At 35.4% G+C, this 22,344-nt stretch overlaps 1 protein-coding gene across 1 annotated transcript; it reads right to left on the bottom strand.

The window, feature by feature from the left end:
* Positions 1 to 3,125: 3,125 nt before the first annotated feature.
* On the bottom strand, positions 3,126 to 21,568 carry LOC114707417 (selection and upkeep of intraepithelial T-cells protein 1-like). The gene is made up of 6 exons (XM_037202311.1): positions 20,584 to 21,568; positions 19,807 to 20,088; positions 16,504 to 16,608; positions 14,406 to 14,513; positions 10,714 to 10,836; positions 3,126 to 3,694 (listed from the first exon to the last, which is right to left on the bottom strand). Exons 1-6 carry the CDS (start codon positions 20,972 to 20,974, stop codon positions 3,636 to 3,638), a joined length of 1,068 nt encoding a protein of 355 aa, XP_037058206.1. The 5' UTR covers positions 20,975 to 21,568; the 3' UTR covers positions 3,126 to 3,635.
* Positions 21,569 to 22,344: the final 776 nt, after the last annotated feature.

Below are 22,344 nucleotides of genomic sequence, written 5' to 3'. Positions count from 1 at the left end.
CTAGGAAGGTTCACATACCTCAGACTGGGCCCAGGAGGTTTAGGTTTGTCTCTTTAAAGACCCAAGAAACTGGCAGAGCCAGGTACCAAAGCCCCAGTAGAGGTCCTAGTTAGCAGTTTAAGTGCTTATATGATCTAAAAAGACTAGAGGTATGCAGTAAAAGAGATCCAGATGGGAAAAAACCTCTAAATAGGCTGTAGTATGTTTAACAATAGCCATAGGCTTAAGAAAGAAAAGAGAAGAATATAGACAGTCATAGAAAAAGTAAGTAGTTTAAAAATAATAAAGTAAATTCTTGAAAGAGAGATGAAAATTAATCTAAAAATGATTAAGTCACATAGAGATGGGAAATACACAGGGAGCCTGGATCCTGTATGGTGTTGTAGCATGGGGCCAAACAACCAGAAACAGAACATAATGGATCTGGGAATTAAATACTCTACTCTTCATTTCTTTTTATTAGGTATTTGGTCACAATGTTGAGAAAAGCAATAGTTTTGATGAATTTTTATTCTCCTATTCTAATGTTTATTTGGGAATATTATCTGCTAACACCTTCATGGAAATAAATTAAAGGAAATACAGTTCAATCTGTGCTGTGAATTGGGGGAATACACATTGTTGAAAGTAAACCACTTGTGGATGCAAAATAGTATAACGTTGCATTTTCTGTATATGTGTCTATGGACTTTCATAATAAAGGGAGGATACTAACTAAATTGCTACTTTTCACTTTTTTATCAAAATGAAACTAAATACATAAAATAGAAAGTATATTCAATAATATGTCTCATTTAACTTGTTACAATGAACATGAACTATATTTTAATATTTTTTTATATATCAAACATAGCTGGATGGTGGTGATTTGAGCCTTTAATCCCAGCACTCAGGAGAGAGAGGCAGGCAGAGCTCTCTATTTGATGCCAGCCTGCTCTACAGAGACAGTTTCAGGAAAGCCAGGACTGCACAGAAAAACCCTGTCTTGGAAAACCAAACTAAAAAGAAAATCAAACATAAAAACAGACATTTCCATTTCTTGAAGAATGCAAATTTTATGCTTACTTCCCAGGCAATCTCTCTTATCTCCTCTTCTCTCCCTTTTCCTCTCTGTCATCATTCCTTCTCTGCAGATGGAACAACAGCAAAAGATATAGCAACATGAAAATATAAAATGAAATTTTTATGAATATTATATTTAAGAACTATTTCATCTACAATTTATATATTAGTGCAATTTTTAGAAATGAAATCTAACAATACAGTCCTTATTGTACTTCTATTTGAGCTTCTACATATGACAAAATAACCTTGTCTTTCTGTTTTTAGATTCACCTATTTACTGTAAATGACAGCATTTAATTCATTTCTGTGCATGAGCAATACTTTGATGTGTATACCCACATTTTCCATACTCATGGATATCTAGGCTGATTCCATATCTTTACTATTTTGAATAATTGTGCAATAAGTTGGCTGAGCAGGTATCTCTTGTTATTAAGCAGAAACTCAGAAGCAGATTGGTCATTACATGCTAATAGTTTGATGAGAAGTGTAGATGTATAAATTAGTAGGGCCTCCACAAGTAAGAGAGATGAGTCTACAAATATAGAAAACTTGGACTTTGGGTAAAGTGCAAAGTCAAATATCTTCAATTCTGAAATTTTAGAAAGTTCTCCACAAGAATATATGAGACAAAATAATTTCGGTAACATTGCACATATTAATAAAAATGTTAAAAATAGAATGACATACAAACTACCACATGATAACACAAAGGAATGCCAATAGAAAACTGTTATCTAATGGGAGACAGAATGGAAGTGTGCCTGCATAGGAGGAGAGGTGGGAAGGAACTGAGAGAAGTAGAGAAAGGAAAAACCATACTCAGGATATAAAATATTAGAATAAAATCTATTTTCTATAAAATGGAAAAAACATATTTTGAGAGATAGATGGGCTGCAGAAGAGAGGAGAGAAGGATGGTCCCATGAACATCTGTTTATTTGTGCATTGAGCTTCGAACTCTCTTGGGTGCCTCTGACCAACCCACCCCTGCTGTTCACTCAGAGGGGAATCTTGACAATTCAGTGTTGCCTTTTCTTGGTGGCACTGCTTTTTGACAGAGTAAAAATTTCAGTAACCCAATTTCTTTCAGTTCAAAATTATTTTTATCAGATCTGGTGATCTCACTTTGTCACCTGCTGGTGGTCATGGCTCTTTGGGCTTCACTTCTAAGTCCTGGCATGTAAAAGGCTAGCAGCATCCACTTCTTGTCCTTCTTTATTTCTTATTGTTGATAAGAAAGAAGAATGAAAATGCTTTAAAATAAATTTGAATATATATATATATATATATATATATATATGAAATATAGATGTATAATAGACATCTATTCCTTGTCCTCCTTTCTCATTGTTGTTAAGAAAGAAGAATTAAAACTCATTAAATTATTAAAAAAACAAAGATAATGTTTTAAAATAAATTAGAATAGATATGTCTATACAACAGCTTCAGAAACTATGTGACAAGTATTGTAATAACTGGACCAGACAATGAAGGACAGTTCCAACGACAATAAAACAGACTATTCACACATAGAGGAGAAACTGGAATTTAATATATATTAAACATACTAATACATTTTCAAATAATTTCAATTTTATTTATGTATTGATAATATGTATTTGAAATATTAATAAAAGAAATATTTTAAAGCTACTCAACACCATGATTTCTTTTTTTTTTCTTCCTGACAGGGTTTCTCTGTGTAACATTGGAGCCTGTCCTCTCTAGCCCAGGCTGTCCTCAAACTCACAGAGATCTGCCTGCCTCTGCCTCCTGAATGCTGGGATTAAAGGCATGCACCACTACCTCCTGGCTCAACACCATGATTTCTTTTTATTCATTAAATGTGTTAGATGAAAAGTAATAGAAAAAATAAAATAGTACTTAAATTATTATATAATGGACAAAGTCAATATATTAATGAGCCATTTTTACTGTTCAAAAGAAATTTTAAAATATTGATGGATATAGCTTTAAATATTTGTTTTAAATTCTCAAATATTTTAGTAGTTCTTCATTAATCTGTTTTATATATATATATATATATATATATATATCTTTTTGAAGCTTGCATAATTTTAACTTTTTATATTTTAATAAGCTTACCAAATAAAAGGTTACTTGTAACATTTTCACTCATGCTTGGTTTTGGTTGACTCTCCCACACCAGTTTTTTTATCCCACATTCCTCACATCATCCCCACTTATACACTTATTATTTCTCCTTCCATTTTCATATTGAATATGCTCTATTACCCAATGCCTCACATAAATAGTCTTTCTCCTCTCATCTCATGTTCACCTTTTTAGTTCCTGTCCTCTGTCCATATATGTTCCCATGTAAATGTGCGTATTTAACAATTAGAAGTCAGGATCTGCAGAGGAGAAAACATAGAATTTGTCCTTTTAAACTTGGGTTTTTTCACTTAATATGGGTCTATCATTTTCTTACAAATTTAGTTTCATTTCTATTTATGGCTGAATAAAATCCCTGTATGCATACAGATCAAGACCCAGTAGCAAAAGCCTGTAATTCTGGTGCTGGAGAGTTGGAGAGAGGAAGATCCTTATGGGTTCCGGGCGCCAATCTGACTGGATGAGAGAATTCCAGATTCAAGGACAGATGCTGTTTGAAAATATAAGGTAGAAAAGGATTGAGGAAGATGCTTGACATTGACATCTTTTGCCCAGAAACATGTATACACACATACCTAACACACATACTTCCACACATGCATATAGCATAGCTTGTTTAACCAGTAGTTATCCTCTTCTACTGAACAAGAAGCAGTGATAATCCCATTACTCTTAGGGCTGCTTTATGAAATTGTCCTTAATATTTTTCCCCCGTCTTAAGTGATCTCTACCCCATTTTTGCTCTACTCAAAAATCTTACTTTTCTCAAATCACTCAAGAGAATATGCTGAATTTATCCTTTTCTCTCTTGCTTGGAAATAGCTTTGTTTAAACTATATGTTTATTTACCATGTTTTATTAGACATAAATGTTATATTTCATTAATGACATACATTTTCTTTTATTTTCAGGCAATTATGTCTATTTGCCATGTGAATTATTACTCTCATTTTTGCTGTTCCTATGACTCATATTTTGACGATATTTCTATCTTTGTATTAGAATTAAAATGATCCCCACAAGACCTAACAGTAGAATGCAAATTTGAAAGGCAAGTGTTTCTTTTCCATCTACAAGCATGTGGACATGTATAAAAATTATAGAACCATATTTTCCTCTGGGATTTTAGCTCATGCTTTCCTGTAGTCTCTGTAACCACAATTCTGGGTGAGAAATCTGATCCTATTTTTAGTCTACTAACTTTTGTAGGAAATCTGTCTAGGTAATAATGTTTGATGTAGGTACTGTTAACTCACATCTTACTAAAATTAAAAATAGTTGAGAACACAGGTGATAACATACTTATGTGCCGTGAAATGCCAGAGATATTTACAAAGGCAAAGGTAACAAATTTGATTTAGTCATTAATTAACTTGAGTTTCCTGGTTTGAATCAATGAAAGAAAAATACATCTAGAGAGAAATCTGCAAGTAAAATGGACATCTTAGAAAAGAGCCTGACAGGACTTGAATATATCTCTATCTATCTATCTATCTATCTATCTATCTATCTATCTATCTATCTATCTATTTATCTATTTATTTATTCATTCTTCTCACATATACTATATCTTGACTGCAGTTTACCCTCCCTCCACTCCTCCCAGCTCCCCTCCCACCTCACCTCTCCACTATATCCATTCCTATTCCTTTCCCTTCAGAGAAGAACAGGCCTCCCAGGCATATTAATGAACACAACATAACAAGATACAATAAGAATAGACACAAACCCTATCAGGGCTGGACAAGGCAATCCAGTAGAAGTAAAAAGGTTCCCAAAGCAGACAAAAAGAGTCAGAGACAACCCTGCCTCCCACTATTAGGAGTCCTTGAAGAACACCAAGGTATACAACCATAACATATATGCAGAGGACCTAGGCTCCTCCATGATTGTTTCTTCAGTTTCTGTGATCCCCTATAAGTCCTTCTCAGTTGTTTCTGTGGGCTGTGTCCTCCTGGTGTCCTCAACCCCTCTGGCTCCTACAATCTTTCTTCCTCATTTCTGTGTACTTCCCTGAGCTCTTCATATTGTTTAGCAGTGAGTCTGTGCATCTGCTCCCATCAGTTGCTGGATTTCACTTCCTAAGACATTAATAAGGCTAGGCTTCAGTCTGTGAGTATAGCAGAATATCATTAGGAATCATTTCACTGACTTTTTCTTTTCTTTTTTTCTTTTTTTGTCTTTGGTTCTATCCTAGGTTTCTGGGCTATCCAGTCTCTGGTTCTTGGCCCTCCAGTGCTATGGGATATCACTCTGTATGCTGTGAATGTGTGTTGTTCTGATTGGTTGATAAATAAAATGCTGAATGGCCAGTAGACAGCCAGGAAGTATAGGCGGGATAAGCAGACAAGAAAAATTCTGAGAAGAGGAAGGCTGAGTCAGAAGTCACCAGCCAGACACAGAGGAAGAAGATGACAAGGCAGAACTGAGAAAAGGTGCCAAGCCATACAACTAAACATAGATAAGAATTATGATTTAATTTAAATGTAAGAGCTAGTCAGTAATAAGCCTGAGCTAATGGCCAAGCAGTTATAAATAATATAAGCTTCTGAGTGATCATTTTATAAAAGGCTGTGGGACTGTGGGTGAGAGATTTGTCCTGACCATGGGCCAGGTGGGACACAAGAAACCTTCCAGCTACAATGAGTACCCAACATGGGGCATTGGTCCATATAGTAAGAAAGCTTAAAGATTCTGAATGCACAGAAACAGAGCCACACTAGGCTTCCTAGTCTCATGGTCTCATGCCAACTGCAGTGCAGACTCATCTCCTGACAGCTGCCTACAAGATGGAGCTAGCCACCAGCCACCATGTGCTAAGTGGCATGACTGCAGATTCCTGCTGCAGTACACAGAGGCATCTCCAAGCCACACAGTGTGGTGTGTGGTAGATTTAACATTTGCTAGTATAGACAAAAAAATTGGTTTCTGGGCTACACACTGTTTTAATGGAGGCATAGACCCACTGCTTCGGAGAGTGGGTGGTATGTGTGGCTTCGAGAGCTGGTGTAAATGTACTACCACCATGGTGAAAAGCTGGGGTGGGTAAAGTCAACAAACAAGGCTGCCACTTCTGTCCTAACCACCCTGTAGCTTAATGCAAGAGATTCACATTAACACAGATTCAGATGAAATAAACCTCTAAACAGTTTACAATATGTATAAAAATATATGTAGGCTTGGAAGAGAGAGGAAAAGGAATATAGACAGTTATATAAAGAAATTTAAAAAATAAAGTCTTTAAAAATAAAAGTAATATTAAAAAAAGCTACATAGATATGGAAATCACACAGAGAGTCTAGATTATATTGTTTGGGATTTTTAACTACAGAGAGACATTTGATTGTAAAAGCTGCTGAGTTAAATCAATATGTATATTTTAAAGATGTCTTGATTTCAAAATTTATGTCTAAAGATATGTTGCTTTAGAAAAGAGGTTCTGCTTTTGTTTCCACAGAAGATGAGAACCTGTGGATTGCTTCCAGGCTAATATGGTTTGCTCATAAAAGACTCCCTGAGAGGTATCCAATTAATCCAACATCTAGAACAGCTTCAAGGCAAACAACTCAGAGAATACAGCATCATAGACTATTCCAGTCAGGACTTGACCACAATTCTTAATTTTTCCACGATCCCCATAAGAATGCAGTGCCCTCAATCAGCAGGAAGCTGCCTAGAATACTACTCCCACATTCCCAAAAATAGATAATGGGTGTTTGTTTTTGTTTAGAGATTGATTATAAATTGTTATTAGTCATAATCAATATCTTTCTAAAGAAAAAAGGATAGACTATAGATATGATAGGATGAAGGGATAGATTATTGAACCTACTTTTAAAGAGCAACTTGTTTAAAATGTTTTATATTGCTATAGATTTTAGATTATTACAAATTTAAAGTTATAACATATGTATACTTCTACTCTTGTTTAAGGTATTATGTTTGTGCAGCTCATTTGAAATTGTAATGGATAATTTAAAAACACAGATTAATAAATAGTCTTCTATAATAGTCAAATTTATAGTCATGTTAGTTAAGTTTTCTAGGTAAAATAGATATAATTCAATTAGGCAGGTAATCTTCAAACACTTCAAAGACCTACAGAATATGGCATTTAAAATGTTTTAAAAACTTAAGACTTTTCTGGACAATGAGACATGTCTGCTCCTGGCAGTACCAATTACTTCAAGGAAGATGATGGGCACCAAAGACACCCCACGTCTTCTTCATGGCAAAAGTTAGCCATTGGGCAAGAAACTGTTCTTGCCTGGACTGCTTGACAAAATGTCATATAATCTGAACATCCAGGACCTATATTAAGGTGACCACTGAAATTTGCAAGGCAAGATGGTCCTTCAGGTTTCTGCTTCACAGAAAAAACTACCAGACATTCTACAGGACACAAAGAAAAAAAGTGACTGACAGACTAGGCCTATGGGCTGAAAATGGATGCCCCAACATTACAGAGGAACTTTGTAGTTTAACTGTCCAGGTAGCCAACTGTCTCTGTCATTCTAGATTGCTCTTCTACAATGCTCTTCCTGTTTACTTAGATAATATTATGTCTTTCTGAGGTCGTTGATGTAATTGAAAACTAGATAGTTATAATTATGGTTTTCCTTGGTTATGACAAGAGATAAAGTAGATATGAAACCTTGGCCTCACAAATATAAGATAAATAGAATATTTTCTTTAAATTTGCCAAATATAAGTAGACTGGATATTATAACTATGATTCTTGCTTGATAGCTGTTTTGTTATATGTAATTTTACTATGTTGAAGTTAAAGCCTTCCTTTTTGATTAGACAGAAAAGTGGAAGTGCTGTGGGATGTCATTCTGTATGGTGTAAATGTGTGTTGCTCTCATTGGTTGATAAATAAAATGCTGATTGGCCAGTAGCCAGTCAGGATGTATAGGTAGGATAAGAAGATGAGGAATATTATGGGAAGAGGAAGGCTGAGCCAGGAGTTGCCAGCCAGATACAGAGGAAATAAGATGTCAAGACAGAACTGAGAAAAGATACCAAATCACATGACTAAACACAAATACAAATTATGGGTTAATTTAAATGTAAGAGCTAGTCAGTAATAAGCCTGAGCTAATGGCCAAGCAGTTATAATTAATATAAGCCTCTGAATGATTATTTTATAAAAGGCTGTGGGACTGTGGGTGAGAGATTTGTCCCGACTGCGGCCAAGGTGAGACACAGGAAACCTTCCAGCTACACTCCAGGTAGCATCAGATATAGGCTCCTTGTGCATGGGTCTCAAGTTGGTCCACTCATTGGCTGGCAACTCCAACAAGTTCTGTGCCATTTTTACCCCAGCATGTATTGGAGATAACACAGAATGTAAGTCGAAGATTTTGGGACTGGGTTGATGTCCCAGTCTTACCACTGGAAGCTTTGCCTGGTTACAGAAGATGACCAATTCAGGCTCCACATCACCAATTACTAAGAGTCTTTGCTAGTGTGACCCTCATGGGCTTCCTATTGCATCAGGTTTCCTTATTGCTCCACAAGTACCCCAAGATTCCAGTAATCTCTCCTAGCACTCTCCCTCTACACCCCATCTTTCCTGTTTCCATCCTCACCAGGCCTCGGTTCACAGGCAAAATCTATTCTGTTTCACCTTTCCAGGCAGATTCACCATCCCTCCTTGAGATCTGATTGTACAAGAGTAAATAGTTTATTGAGAAAAGGAGTCATAGATATTTGCTGTCTTTCTCTTTGTCACTGTGTCTGCCTGTCCTAAATTCTCAGGCCTAAGGTAACAACTAAGAAAAAGATATTACAAAATAAATTGATGCTTATATGAAAGGCACCATAAACTATGCAGGATGTGTGTGCTTTTAAAATATTTTCTAAAACTCCCTACACACCTTTATATATCCTCTTTTGCTGTAACTTCCAAATGTGAGAATTATAGAATTATAATAATTAACCTTTTAGCATAGGAGAAGAACCAAACTGTTTCAGGGAAATGGTACACAGAATTCTGCTACTTAGGAAACCCTAGGATTTATCCCAATGTTCCAATACAAACCTTGTAAAACTGAAAAAAAAGTAGTGCTAGAACTTGGTGTCATGAACCTGTAATCTTAGGACTTGGGAGGCTGTTGTAGGAAAATTGCAAGAGTTAAAAGCAGCTTTGACTACAGAGTAGGTCCCATAGTAGCCTGGACTACATAGCATTATCATACCTAATGAGTATAAAAATCATACAGAACATACACATATTTGGAGATATGTTGTATTTTTTTAAATGTTAATCTAACTATTGCTAATGGATGATTTTATGCTGAAGATTTGAAAGCTAATTGAAGGCATTTGAATCAGCAATGAATTTTAATCAGCTTCAACTTTTGCTTGTCTCATCATTAACATTTTTAAATAAGTCTGTATTAACCATTTGAGAAACATTAGAATAGACTGAAAGCAATTAATAGAAAGATATGTTCTCAGTTCATTGCAGTGTATAACATCTAGTTGAAATCAATGAATATATGGCATTAACTCTCTTTTTACAGAATTCTAAATAAACAAAAATCAATTAATGCAATATTTAAATGGGTACAGGAATGCTAATTTGTATTATAATGGCCCACATCTTGCATTGGTACATTCTAACTGCTGAAACTTGATAAGTACTGCTGGGGCTTAGGGTGCATTCTCATTTTGGCTTATCCACACTCCACACCAGCAACTTCAATAAAAATCCTATAGAAAACCAAGTCAATGGATGAAAATATGAAAGTACAGCACATCGTTTTTGGGGGTTTAATCTATGAGTCTATTTTGTTTAATAACTTATCTGGATCATCCATAAAAACTCATTGAAGCTTTTCATTTTATTTGAGGGGAAAGTTTACTGGCAATAAAAATTATAAATTAATAATGTGCACATTTTTAATGTATTGCTTTTCAGTTGTAGGTTTTTGGTAGATCAAACAAATAGGCATTGAAAATTTCTATTCTGGCTTACCATTTTGATATATCCTTCTGTTTGCATAAGGACAATAAATTGCACAATAAAGACAGGGCATTTAGCTTTGGACATAAATTGGGGAATGTTTCCAAGATATGAATGTAAGGTTGGGAATTTTCTTGGTCCATGCCTTGTGAAAATCTGAATGTTTTTCATAGAGGGATTTATATAATGACATTGTCATTTTAAAATTTGAGAAGAAAAGGGATGAAGCTGTGCAAAGCTTCAGAGAATGGATGAAACATAGCAGTCTTTCCACATTTCCCTGATATATTTGTCACATTGTGCAATCAGACCTGAGTCTGTCTTTATCATGTGAGGCACCAGCATTCATTAGTATAACTGTATTCCCCAGAAGACTTGAGAAGGCTGTAACCTGAAAGTGGTTAGAGCACACATGCCTTCTGCTTTCCTTTAAAAAAAAATACTAAGATATAGTGATTAGGAGTATCAGCTTTTTGATATCTTGACATTGCTCAGAAATACATTCTATGAGTTGAAATACTTCTCATTGCATTTACCTCTCAATCTGAAGTATACATAAGAAATGAGCATGGTGGCAGAAACCATCAGTGCACATAGGATGACGCTTATATCTTCCAACCACAAAGTATCCAATTCAAAATGTGCATCTGAAACAGGAACTAGGGAGAGTTACAAAAATTAGGATGGTTGTATCAGGTGATAAACAAAGCTGGACTACAAACTTAGGATAGATTCACTTCTCAGGTTGTAGTGCTCTGTACCTTCTGAGGGTGTGAGTGTGGGAAGAAGGCTGTAGGCTAAGTAGATGGTGATGAAGATGGGCTTTTCAGGCTAAACCTAAATGTGGTTGTAAGGAGGAGTAACCTCATCCTCTTACTCATCAGCATTGGAGTAGTTTTGGTTTTCCAGAATCTGGAGGACAAATGGATACATTATGCCTTTTTGTCCTTTCTCCAATGCAGAGTATGCTCAGATTTCTTAGGCTTGTAGCATATATAGTGTAGTTGGTATGGTGTTATGTTTTGTAAACTTGACAGAAGCAAAGTTCATTGGGGGAATAGGGAACCTAAATTAAGAAAATGTCTTCATTAGATTGGCTTTTAGGCAATTTTGTTAGGCCATTTCTCATTAATGATTTTTTTTTTTTTTGGTTTTTGGAGACAGGGTTTCTCTGTGTAGCTTTGCGCCTTTCCTGGAACTCACTTGGTAGACCAGGCTGGCCTCGAACTCACAGAGATCCGCCTGGCTCTGCCTCCTGAGTGCTGGGATTAAAGGCGTGCGCCACCACCGCCCGGCCTCATTAATGATTTATATGGGAGGGTGTAGCACACTGGCAGTGGTGCCACCCCTTGCACTAATGGACTTGAGTGGTGTAAGAAAGCAGGCTAAACAATACTTGAGAATTGAGCCAGTAAGAAACATTCCTTCATGGTCTCTGCTTCACTTTTTGCCTTCAGAATCTTGCCTTGATTGCCTGCCCTAATTTTCATCAGTGATAGATGTGACATGAGAGTTTCAAGATGAGATAAATCTATTCCTCCCACTGGCTGGTTTTTTATCATTTTTCATACAGCAACAGAAATCAAACTATGATAAATACTGTTAGATGAGCAGACTATGAAATAGAAGAGTTTTCACAACTTTTAGAACTCATACACAGTAGAACTTCATGTATCTATCCATACCTTTCTTCTACCTGACTTTCCATGTCCAGGCCTAGCTGGGAACTACACCAAGAGACTTTCTTAGAATAAACTCATACACTTCACATTATTCATAAGAAATCCATCACATGGTTACAAGTGGATCACAGTCACCCTAATATCTACAATCAATACTCAACACTGAATATCTGAAAGACTGACTAAGCTTCTCCTTGTACATGACCTGAATTCAACAAAGACTTGGCAACAACAAAAGCAGAACAAAATTTTCTCAATAGGAACATAGGTAGGCTAGCATCTCATATCAGATACACAGCCAATAAAACAAACCATTGAGTCTAGGTCCCACAACAAAAAACAAACAATATGAAAGATCAAGACAATATTTCCTCTCAACAAAGTCTACCAATTCTATAGAAGAATTTTATAGAAAAGTCCTATGCCCTCCAAATGGGAATCAACTACATGAAACTAAGAACACAAGTTTTAACGATCATAAATATGATCAAAGAATATAAAAACTGCAAAGAGAATACAAGCAAACACCTGAATGAACTGATTAGAGGAAAAAACAAACTCCCAACTGAAGTTTAGGAAAATTCAAACCACTGAATAAAATTATGAAGACAAGAGTGTTTTCAAAACCCAATTCCATAAAGAGATAGAAATACTGAGGAGAATTCAAGGGAAAAACTTAGCAAGACATTGAATCAAATAGAAGTCAGAATATCAGTACTTGAAGATAAAGCAGAAGAATTGGACCAGTCAGTGAAAGACAATTGTGGTGGTTTAAAAGAAAGTAGCCCCCAAAGAGAGTGGTATCATTAGGAGGTGTGGTCTTGTTGGAGTAGGTGTGGGCTTTTTTGGAGAAATTGTGTCACCGTGGAGGTGGGATTTGAGATCTCATATATACCCAATATACTGCCTGGTGTCTCAGACCACTTCCTGTTGCCTGCAAGATAAGATGTAGGACACATGGCTACTTCTCCAGCATCATGTCTGCTTGCACACCATCATGTATCACCATAACAATAACAGACTAAATCTCTGAAAATGTAAGCCATCCCTATTAAATGTTTTTCCTTTATAAGAGTTACTGTGCTCATGGTGTCTCTTCATTGCAATAGACACCCTAACTAAGACAACAATTTTTAAAAAACAGAGGAAAGGAATATATAGGAAGATCAGGACACTATAAATGATCAAATTTACAAACTACAAGCATAAGAAAAGAATCCCAGGTCAATGGCATAGATAATATTTTCAACTGAATCAAAAAAGAAAACTTCACCAAGTTAAGAAAAGACATACCATGCAGATTCAAGAAACACATAGAACACCAAATAGACAGGACCAGAAAAGAAACTCTCCATGACGTATTGTAGTTAACAAACTAAATATATTAACAAAAAGAAGGAACTGAAAGTTGAAAAAGAAAAGCACAAGCCATATATAACGGAAAACACATCAGAATAACAGCTGATTTCTCAACTGATACTTTAAAAGCTAGAAGAATCTGCAAAATCATAATTACAAAAGAATACAGGTGTTTACCTGGACTATTATACCCAGAAGAATATGTCATAATTGAAGGAGAAAGATAAAATTTTCATGATTTAACCAGGCTAAAAGAATTCATGCCTCTACTGAAGTTTGAAACTTCAGTTGGGATGCAAAATAAATGAAAGTATTTAATTAATGAAAAATAAAATTCTTGCCTACCAAACCAGCCGTACAAAGAGTACTCAAAGCAATATTTTAAAAAGAAGGGAGGAATTAAGGATAGCAAAGTGAGAAAGCAAAGTTTTAATTACTGAAGTACAAAGTATACTAAGATTACAAACAGCAACCCTCCCAATGACAGCAACCAAATTTTATTAATAACTTCAAATATCAGTGACCTCAACTCCTTAACCAACAGAAACAGAATAGTTGAATGGGCAAAAACCAAAATTCATCTTTTTGCTATCTAAAAGATATTCTTCTTACCTTTAAGAATATGTACCACTCTAAAGTGAAAAGATAGAAAAATATGTTCCAAAATATTCAGACTAAGAATCAAACAAGCAAGCATTGGTATACCAATTTCTTACAAAATAGATGTTAAAACAATTTAATGAAAAGAGATAAAAGGGACACTTCATTCTGACCAAAGAAATTATCTGCTCATCTTTTTATGACTTGATTCTAACATTGTATACAATGTTCTGACAAAATCATAGTGATGAATTTGTGTCTTTACTCTGGTTTGATTTTAGGCTGTGCCCACAAGAGAAAATTAATGAAAAAACTACTGAAAATTCAGGTCAAGTTTGTGACTTCTGCATTGGACTTTGGAGCTACAACTCTGGATTAATATAAAGAATTACTGCATCTTATCATCTTCACCTTGTTTATATAGCTTCCATTCCACCTATAAAGTTGAGGAGGATGCAAACAAAAATGTAGAACAGGTAAGGAAGTTTAGAAGCCTTGTAATCCAAACATGCATCATTCTTGCTTAGACAAATGTCTTACCAGTGACTAGGCATTTGGAAAAAGGAATATTTACTAGAGGTACTTACCTCTTTGTTTCTTATGCAACCATACCACAACTGCTGTAACAACCGACACTGAAAATGTTATTATCAATATTCCAATCACCCAAGGAGCATCCCAGGAGCACAAGCTACCTAAAGAAGGAAATTAATAATTACTGGGTATGGTGTAGAGATTCCCTAGAGTTTGTAAAATATATCAAGAATGCATGAGTTATATAGTCTGATGTCATCTCTCTGGGTTCATTAGAACACAGCATGGCATAGAACTGAAGAACAGAGCTGATGGTGGTTTGAGGAAAGGGCAGAAAGGTTTATAGGATGGAAATAGTTTTGGACTGATAACAAGTCTGCAGAAAGGGGCTCATGTTTATTTTGCCCCCTCTTTTCAGTCAGTCTGTGGAGTGATAATTATCATCATAAAATTAATATCACACCCTTGGAAATGACCCCTTCAACATCTTGTATACAAAAGTTAGCAAAATGTTAGGAGTTCAGAGTACACCAATGAGAAGCAGTTGAATAAAAGGGTCACGTTTTTACAGAACAGACATGTTTAGAAATTTTTTTAATGTAAATCTCTCAAAAGCTCTTTAGAAAACAACATTTAATCCTTGATGGCTGAATAATTGTGAGACATTCAGAAGTAGTGCAGTTCTACATTTTAAAAATTGGTTTTTTTGAGATAATATAATTATATTATTTTCCTCTTCTAAGTTTCCCTCCAAACTTTTGCCTATTTACCCTCCCTCATTGATCTCTTTAAAATACATGGCCTACTTTTTAATTGTTGTTACATATATATATGTATATACATATAAATATATATGCATATGGCAAAAGAGCCCTTAGGCTGCAATACTGGCATGCATGCCTTAGTGGAAATGAACAACTCTGTAACTGAACTTAAGATCTGCTCAAAAAGATAGAATTGTGTCTGGTCCTGGAATCCTAGCCAAGCATCCAAGAGTAGTGAAATCATGGACCTTGAAGGAGAACCTAAAACTTACATTACTAATTAAACCTACATAACCTCTAAAAACATTCTAAATATTTATCCTTATAACTAGACTTTTAAAGAATGTGGTAACAGGCTACAGATGTAGCTCTGTTGATAGAGTGTGTGCTTGCAATATAAAAAGCACTGGGATCCATTCCTTGTATTGTTTAAAATTACGTTTGCAGCACATATTTATAATCCTAGTGTTAGGGAGGTTGAAGAAAACAAAACAAATTCAAGGTCATCCTCAGGAATAATAAATTTGTGGTTAGTCTTGGCCACATGTCTTTCACGTATACTTCCCTATATCCCTTAGATGCAGTGATAGAAAATAAAAGCTACTTGAGTATGCTAGCAAGCTCAGGCTAGAATAGCAGTTTTCAATGTCAGCAGAATTTGAGAAAGACCGCTAAGTGTAAGACCACTAAGACTGAAATCTTTATCTGATGGCTAAACTACTTATATAAGGAGATCTAGGATGCCTAATTGTGTTTTTCCAAAATGAATCTGAATTTAAGGCTTTTTAAATTGAGAGCATCCTTAAATCTAATGAAATGTTTTGTGAAATATATATATATATATATATCCTTCTACTTTCTCCTGAGTGTAGCACAGTTGAGAACAGATGCAAACTTTGTTTTCTATCATAGGTAAACTACCAGATGTCACAATTTGTACCCCTCCTATGTCCTCCATTCTCCCTTTGCTGTGAAAAGGGACCTCTGTGTAGTCATTTTACCATGTACATTTGAGAACATACTATTACTGCAAAAATATCATTGCATCCTTGAAGAAGTGAAGTGACAAATTCATGAAAATGTCATTAAGTTTTAGAAAGTTCTCCAGGTTAATTTGGGTCTCTATCATAATAGGACAAAAAAAATCCCAACAGATTTTTGGGTCTGGAAACCCAAGTTTTAAAAACAGTATTGTTTACAGCTCTGGTAGAACAATAAGACAATCTAGGACCAAGGAATAACTAAAGCCACACATCTAACTGATGACACAAGGCATTACAGTATTCTAAACAGAGAGACTTGGGAATCAATGTTCATTCAGCTTTAGTCACCCCCCACCCACTTTCCCACTTTGCATCTCTCATCCTCCAGCCCTACTTACACTTACTTCTGGGATGTAGCTGAATACTGGAAACCATGATGGAGATCACCATCACAAGTAATATTATAGTCAGAATCATTTTCCAAATCTTATTCCATGAAAAATATGCACCTGAAATAGATGGTGACACATCTTGGAATGTAGGAAATGTCAAGTCTTTGGGTCCATTCAGTAACAACTGATGATGCCTACAGGGCATGTTGCTATTCAAGATCTAATATTGCTGGCATATTATATTATATATAGTACACTTTGGAGAAAGTTATCATGGGCCCAATGAAAAGCATGACAGGTCTGGAGTTAAGTTAAGCCAGGCCTGAATTAGTGTGAGTCAGGTGGAAAGCATATTCCCTATTTATTCCCTCCCACTCCCTCTTAGATGCTGCTTTGGAGAAAGGGAGGAAGCAATGCTAAGTGTTCCTTTCCCCTGGCTATGACTCAAATATAGGTCTTCAAGAACCATGATTAGGTCATTCCTGACTGTCTTCCAGTCCTTGGTTTAAGTTCTCATAGAGTTTGCAGTACAGAATTTACATATGCATGGACCTGAACTCTTGATCCTTTTGTCTCTGCCTCCCTAGTACTGGGACTACTGGAGCTCACCAATAATCCTGGTATATGTTGTGCTTGGGATTCAGTCCATGGCTTTGTGCATTCTACACAAATACTCTACCAACTGTGATATAACTCTAGTCTTCAAAGATGTTTTATAAAACAGCATATCTTCTTTAAGGAAGAATTGAATCATAAAATGTGCTTTTCATGATTTACTCAAGTTGTAAATAAATAACAAGTATCTTCTATTCTCTTTCTTGTTTTAATATAATGCGTGTGTTGTAGATACATTATATATATATGTTATATATGTGTGTGTATATCTATACATAGTATATCATATATATATATATATGTTTGTTTGTGAGAGAGTGTATGTACATATATATGTATAAACACATATGGTATGAACAATGAAAGAGGATAGATTATTTAAAATTTGTTTATATCTTTATATCTTAGAATTATTTATCTTCCTGTTTCTGACACAGCTACAGTACAAAGTTTAACTTTTCTATTTTAGAGAAACTAAATTATATAAAGTGGTAGGTAAGTTATCCCTATAATTCTCTTGAGTTTTCAAAACATTTTCCTTCATCTCAATCTTACATTGGTATCATAAAACATAGAAACACAGACACGTTCATGATTATTGGCAGTTAATAACATACAATTTAAGTTTAATTTCAATTCATTTATATTATTTATTTTTTCTCAAAGATAATCTGATAGGCAATATTTAAAGCAGTTTGTACATAACAGTATATACAACCAACAAATATGGGACTCTTATGCTTTTAATAAATAGGTAAGTAAGGGCCAATAAACGAAGTTATGCAGTGAGTTAAAAGGAAATAATGCTAAAATAATAATAAATGGAAAATAACAGAATACAATGTGTGCAGAAGAAAGAGATCACATGTTTTTAGGTATTTTTATTTAAGTAATCTCCAATAAGGTGGTTGATAGTTAGGTAGAGAACAGTCAAAGAAATAAGGAAAGTGAGTAGAAGTTAGACCATGCTGAAAGTAAAAGACATTCAGAGTGAAGATCTCAGAGCAGGAATTAGTCTTCATGGCTGAGAAGCAGCAGAGTACATGTAAATACATTGGTATGAACAATGGATGCTCTTAAGAGAAGAGATCAGAAGAGGTAATGGGCACATACATTGTAGGACATTGTGAGGCATTTCATTCTGAAAAAATGGGGAAATTTTCAAGGACTTAACAGAGAGTAATGGTTTCTGACTATTGTTTTAATATTTCTTTACTCCTATTGGTTGATTATATCTAATAATGGGCAAGAGTAGCAATGGATAACTTCTAGGAGTCTATTACTAAAATGAACATGCATAATGGTGTCTTAAATTGGATGGCATCAATAATTATGGTCAAAAGTGATGATGAAGCAATCAGTCATCAACTTGACTCAATTTCTCTCTCTGGCCTTTTTTTTTATGAGTTGTTCTATCTCTCAATATATCTTAAGTTCCAGGAGCATAGGTCCAACAAACACCCTATATCATGAGAAGACTGTCCCCCATTCCTTACAAAGCAACAGCTTTCTTGGGTGGTACCAGTACCATGGTGTCTTCCTCAAAAAAACCCTCAACTCTTTTATTTGTTCATTCTCTTTTATATAGTCTGACAACACCTGATGCCACTAGTGTAAGACAGCCATCAGATTTCTCTTTCTACTTTGACTACACAAAAATTAAAATTCCATTCATATATTTCCATAAACATCTTTTACTAAATTTCTTTTCTACTTTTATATTTAGTTACTGATTTATTCATTTAATATTTATATATTTCAATATGCCATAGATAGTAAATAATAAAATAAATACAAAATAAATCTATATTTATTTTATATTTATATATTTGTAAAATAAACATAAACTCATAAGAACTAGTATAGAACCTGCTATTGTTATTTTTCTCAGTGATTGAATTGTCAAATTGTCTTCTAAATAGCTATGTTTACACCTATAGTCCTAGACTCTTTTCAAACTCGGCCAGAGGCCAGAGGCAGTAGTCAATGTTCAATGTCCTGAGAATAAGTAGCTGGATACTCAGGCCCTACACATGATATCTATATTATTTCCAGTATTATTAAAGCTTGAGGAAGATTTCAGAAGTGGGGGCAAAAAGAATATAAGATCCAGAGGATGGGAAGAAATGCTATAAAATGTCATCTGGACATGGCATGGATATTGCATCAATAGCAGCTTTACAAGACCTTCAGAAGATCAAGTCAGTCAAAATCCCAGCACAGATGCAGCCAGTGATCTCCAGGTTCCATCCCCCAAAGAAGAGCTATTTGTGGTAGATAGTTGCTGAGAGAAAGTAATTCATTCTCTTTTGAGGGTGTGATGTCTTACAGGTTTCTCATTGTCCAGTGGATGTCCCTATATCCATACCCATATAGGGAACACTAGTTGGACATAGTGGGTTATCAAAAACAAAAAGGACATGGAGTTTTGAGAGGTGTGTGTTGGGGGGATATGAGTGGTAGAGATGAAAGGGAAAAGGAGAGAGATATGATAGTTTTTTACTATATACATGCATAAGATCCCCCTAAATAAAGAAAAATTTTAAATTGCCATAGAACTCCAATATCAAGAAGGCAGAATCAAATAAGTGAATGTGGAAAAGAGAACTAATGCTTTGATAACCAAATTTAAAAAAATCATTGTTTAGCTTTAAATCATCTTGCAATGGCTGATACTGAAGAACAAGTACTCTGACTAACCTGATAGGACAACACTCGTCCTTCCCCCTTGGCCTGTCAGAGGGTTCTGAAGGCAGCAAATGACTTTCTGGAAGGAGCGGTCTTTAATGAGAAGGGACATGTTCATGTTGAACAATTTGTCTCCATCTTGTGAATGAGATTTTGATGCAGCTTGAATGACCTCTCCTCTGCTGTCTCTCCATTCCATGAGAGGCTGTGGAAACCATCCTCCAGAGTGGCACTCCACTATTAAACCTTTGGTATTAGGAGGGTGAACAAGAATCTCAACCCGGGAACTTTCAGCTGGTTGGGAACACAGGAATAAAACAGTATGTTTTTAAGTGAATGAAAGGGGAAATTATTTTATACTTGCAGGCACCAATAATTCTGGAAAAATGAGCTCACATTAAATAGCCATTGAATTTATTTAAGGAGAGTTGAGAATAAGAATTACCACCAAGTAAACTATTTTAAATTTTAAGTAACTGGTAAAAGTCACATTTTATTAATATGTTGTTAGAAATTGCTGAAAGAGTAAAAAAAAACTTAAAAGTGTTTTGTAGATATCTTAGAAATCTGACAATCTTTGTAAACCTGAAACAGAATTTACTGATAGACTTGATGTGTACACAGCCATAATTTCATTTTTGATCTAGGTGAAAAACAAAATTCATGAAATTGATCTTGGGAATCAAACAATGTAATATTAGACACAGAAACACTGAAAAATTCCCTAGATTTCAAACCCTGATTGATTGAGATTGGGTTCATAGAAACCTCAGAAATACTCATGCTTACCTGTGACCTTGACCTCTGTGATGTGTTCTATAAACTGTTCATCATTTTTGAAGATGCAGTGATAAGGACCACCATCATCAACAGTCACACTAAGGATCCTGAGGGTCACTTTTCCTTCTCCAATGGCATCTTTCAGGAGTTCTGTCCTTCCCAAATACTTAGAGATAATTTCTCCATACAGGTCTTTACCATCCCTGTACAGGTATACTGGCTGTGTATAATGATTCTGGAACCAGCGGATCTCCATGTGCTGTGCAGGTTGTGGTGGAGACAACTGACAACTGAGTTCAAGGGTTCCACCCAGGGGAGCCAAGACTGGCCCCTCTGAGCCGGTCACTGTGAATTCTTCTAGGAAGGAAAACAAGAACCAAAGGTGGTAGTGACAGGACATATCTCACTTAAATCAGCCTAACTCCATCTCCATCTCTCTCTATCCCTCTCTCTTAATGTATCTTAATTTATCCATTTATATATTTACCTGACTTTAAATATTTGATGTACTTTATAATTAACTGCTGTATAAATTTTTGCTTCTTTTTCTGGTAAAATTACACAAAGCTTCTTAAATTACATAATTCTTATCTTTGTTCAATTTTAGTTACTTTTTACTCATTTAATGTTTATCTTTTTGCATCTCTACTATAATCTCTTACCATAGAACTCTATGATATGTTTTCAGAATCATCAGCAAAATATGCTCAAGTACCACAGTCTACCCCTGTAAGCATGCCCTGGTTAAAATATCTTTGATGTTCCCTTTCCTTTTTTGATACAAGGGGATTACAACACATTGTCTATCAGGTAAGAGATTCAGAAATTCTCAACTTTGATATTGAGTCTGTAACTAGAATAAAGTGTGAGAATAGAAGATATTTTATAGTCTCCATTTTTGTCCTATCATACTTACTAAATGAATGAAGAAAAAAAGTTGATTATCTTGTGTTCTGATTTGGCAAACAAGAGACATCCTTACATTTCAACTGCTTCTGTTGTTTTTCTGAGTTGGTCAAGATAATTGCACTAATTTAAGTCTTTCTCTCTCTTGAGGCTTAAAAGGAGCCCAAGGGCTAAAGTATAATAGCTAAATTGATGTTTAGAATAATGAAATTATTTTACATAAAGAATGAAATAGTAAAAGTCTATTTCTTTTTTCAATTTATTTTAAATAATAATTTTTTTCTAGCTTGATCAGAGTTTTGCCTCACTCCCTCTTCTCCTCCCAGCCCCTCCTTCATCTCGTCCCCTCAATCCACTATTCCTCCTTTCTCTTAAAAAAATGACAGACCTCTCATGTATATCAGCCAGCAATGGTATATCAAGTTACATTTAGACTAGGCAACTCCTCTCCTATTGACGCTGGCTGAAGCAACCCAATAGGAGAAAAGGATCCCCAAAGCAGGTAACAGATTCAGAGAGAGAGTCTCTGCTTTCACTGTTAGGAGACCAACAAGAAGATCAAGCTATACACAATTGTATATGTGCAGAGGGCCTAGGTCAGTCACATGAAAGCTCCCTGGCTATTGGTTCAGGCTCTGTGAGGCCCTATGAGCCCCAGATTAGTTGATTCTGTGGTTTGCTTATCCTGTGGAAGAGGGGAAAGGAAGGATTGTGAGAGACAGAAGGGGCAAAGACACCACAGAAAACCACAGAATTAAAAGTCTATTTTAATGGCAATAAAAAATAGAACAGGGCCCCAGATCTCCCATCTGGACAAGAGGTGAGTGTCTAGGCTCAGACCCAGAGAGGCCTGCCCCTAGATCT

The sequence above is a fragment of the Peromyscus leucopus genome, chromosome 2, assembly GCF_004664715.2.
Source record: "Peromyscus leucopus breed LL Stock chromosome 2, UCI_PerLeu_2.1, whole genome shotgun sequence".
NCBI classification, from domain to species: domain Eukaryota; kingdom Metazoa; phylum Chordata; class Mammalia; order Rodentia; family Cricetidae; genus Peromyscus; species Peromyscus leucopus.
Note: the sequence above shows the minus strand (reverse complement) of the source record. Positions and strands in the feature narration are given on the sequence as shown.

What these genes read in the sequence shown, in the direction of transcription:
- LOC114707417 (XM_037202311.1), bottom strand. Translation starts at nt 20,974, where the DNA reads ATGTCCTGTCACTACCACCTTTGGTTCTTGTTTTCCTTCCTAGAAGAA. An exon ending in GACGAGTGTTGTCCTATCAG is followed by an intron (nt 16,609 to 19,806) that starts GTTAGTCAGAGT and finishes CATCTATTTCAG; the next exon opens with GTGCATATTTTTCATGGAAT. An exon ending in GTTGCATAAGAAACAAAGAG is followed by an intron (nt 10,837 to 14,405) that starts GTAAGTACCTCT and finishes AACTCTCCCTAG; the next exon opens with TTCCTGTTTCAGATGCACAT.